Raw genomic sequence first — 2,500 nt, forward strand, 5'->3', positions numbered from 1 at the left:
AAACTGTCCATTTACCTGTGGTTCCACTTGTGTAAGAAATGGTGTAAACGTCTGTCACCTTTGGGAGCTACCGTGTGGAAATATAAATTATAATGTAATAAGTAACAATAATAATAAATAATGATAATAATAATAAATAATAATAATAATAATAATAATAATAATAATAATAATAATAATAATAATAATAATAATAATAATAATAATAATGATAATAATAAAAACAGATGGTTTTTATATAAGATATGAAGTGAGTAGAAAAGTGCCAGAAGACAATAGAGAATAAAATTTTTTTCGCGGCGGTGGTGGGGTTTGAACCTGCGACCTTATTGGTACGACAACTCCGCCTGGCAGGTGAGAGCGTGGCTCTACCGTCTGAGCTATCCACGAACACAAAAATATTCGTATCAAACCCAAGTCATATTTCTAAATCCTTCTCTCACCCACTACTGGAGATCGCCGGCTCGTTCGCGCGCCACCATCGCGAAGTTATTTTTGACCAGCAGTTAAGCTTAATAGCCAATATTCTCAACACAAACACATAACATAGAAACGATTGAGACATTGAGTATGCTCCGGTATATGGGATGAATTTTTTAATTCAGAAAAGTGAGTGGAGCAGGCACTTATGTTGGTAACAACAAGATATGAAGTGAGTAGAAAAGTGCCAGAAGACAATAGAGAATAAAAAAAATGTTTTATGGTTTTTATATAGCGCCTTACCCCGTATATCACCAAGATCAAAGTGCTTAACAGTATCGTGGCTACTTTTACTCAACCATACAACCACTCAAACATGCAATATGAAACAAATCAATATAATTCTACAGTGCTACAAATTTAAAAGAAACGTTAAAAGATGGGGTTTTAAAAAAAAAAAAGAAATCTACATCATTACTTTCTCTGATATATCTTGGAAGGGAATCACAGATAAGGGGTGCCGAATATTCAAACGCATGCTCGCCAATTTTGTGAGTCATTTTTTGGCTTCACAAGTATGTGATTATCAGACTTTGATCTCAGATTTCTGAATGGGACGTAGAATACGCTTCAACAGTCGTAACGTCACTTCCCTCGTAATGACGCATGGTAACTTAGTAACTGGCTCTAAACTATCGGAACAATGGCGGACGCCCTTATAAAATATTTCTCCGACAAGCATAAAAGCGTATCCAGAGGAGAAAAAACATTATAAATCTGATCATGTTTTGACTTTTACACATTCTGATCACAAGACATATGAAAAGTTCTAGCCAGCATGAAGAATAAAAAGTACCGATTTTCTTTGTTTAGAACCACGATGGCCGCCGTTGCTGGGCGACGTGACATCAGATTATTTAATCCAATTTAAGCACGTAAGTAAAATGTCAAGCTGGAATCAACTAGATCAATACATTTGAGTTTTTAACGTTGAAATAATCAGAATAAAAAAGAAATTAAAATTTGCTTAAAAGAAATAAGAACCAATTTTCCTAAATTTTGACAATTATTTTAATTCAAGTATTAACCGTTACTCTGGAAAAACTCGTTTTTAAAAATTTGGCCTGAAAACTCGTCCTTCAAAATATCGATCGATTTAAATGACCCTCATCTTGGCGATAACTCTCAAACCGGGAACTTAGCAAGGTCTCAGGTTTGGGAGTTTTTTTGCCAAAATGAGGGTCATTTAAATCGATCAATGTTTGAAGGACGAGTTTCTGGCCAAATTTTTAAATACGAGTTTTTCTATATTACGGCATTTGGCTAGTTAAACCACGGTGTCATTTTACATCAATTCGTTATTGCGTCTAGAATTAGATATATTGTATACATACCATTAATTCCTTCAAATTATGACGGCCCATTTCCTGTGTATGAGATAATGATAATGGCGATGAAGGTGATGCTGATGATGATGATGATGATGATGATGATGATGATGATGATGATGATGATGATGATGCTGATGATGATGATGATGATGATGATGATGATGATGATGACGACGACGAAGGCAACGCTGACGCTGATGATGATGATGACACTGATGATGATGATGATGATGATGATGATGATGATGATGATGATGATGATGATGATGATGATGATGATGATGATGATGACATGGAGGAGGAGGGGGAAGAGGAGGAGGGAGAGGAAGAGGGGGAGGAGGAGGAGGAGGAGCAGGATGAAGAGGAAGTGGGAGCGGAGGAAGTGAAGTAGAAAGAGGGAGAGGAGGAGAAGGAGGAGCTGGAGGAGGTGGCGGGAGCGAAGTAATTGAAGGAATAATGGAAGACAAACAGGTAAAGGATGAAATGAACAATGACAGCAATGAGACAAAAACTCTGAGGGCAAAAACCACTAACCAGTACTTTGGAGAAAGAGTAGATTTCAATGCCCAGTTTCCTGGCCTTGTCTTTAAGTCCTTCATCGACAGTATTTAACATTACCAACATTTTCAGTGACGGCATGTCTTGTTTCTTGTTGATCAAAATGTTTGCATATTCATCTGTCTCTGTGA

General features: G+C 36.7%; 1 protein-coding gene across 3 annotated transcripts in view; it reads right to left on the minus strand.

The window, feature by feature from the left end:
• Window positions 1–2,500, minus strand: part of LOC144970013 (long-chain-fatty-acid--CoA ligase 5-like) — a 37,265-nt gene that overhangs the window by 20,590 nt on the left and 14,175 nt on the right. For all 3 annotated transcript variants that reach the window (XM_078909176.1, XM_078909177.1, XM_078909178.1), the window contains exons 7-9: window positions 2,346–2,500; window positions 1,815–1,847; window positions 16–67 (exon numbers count right to left, since the gene is read on the minus strand). The exon at window positions 2,346–2,500 is cut by the window's right edge and continues 18 nt beyond it. In XM_078909176.1, coding sequence (XP_078765302.1) covers window positions 16–67; window positions 1,815–1,847; window positions 2,346–2,500 — 240 coding nt within the window. The remainder of the gene's footprint in view (window positions 1–15; window positions 68–1,814; window positions 1,848–2,345) is intronic.

This window comes from Berghia stephanieae, chromosome 4 (genome assembly GCF_034508935.2).
Source record: "Berghia stephanieae isolate SIO BIC M18660-M18661 chromosome 4, UCSD_Bste_1.3, whole genome shotgun sequence".
In the NCBI taxonomy this organism is placed as follows: domain Eukaryota; kingdom Metazoa; phylum Mollusca; class Gastropoda; order Nudibranchia; family Aeolidiidae; genus Berghia; species Berghia stephanieae.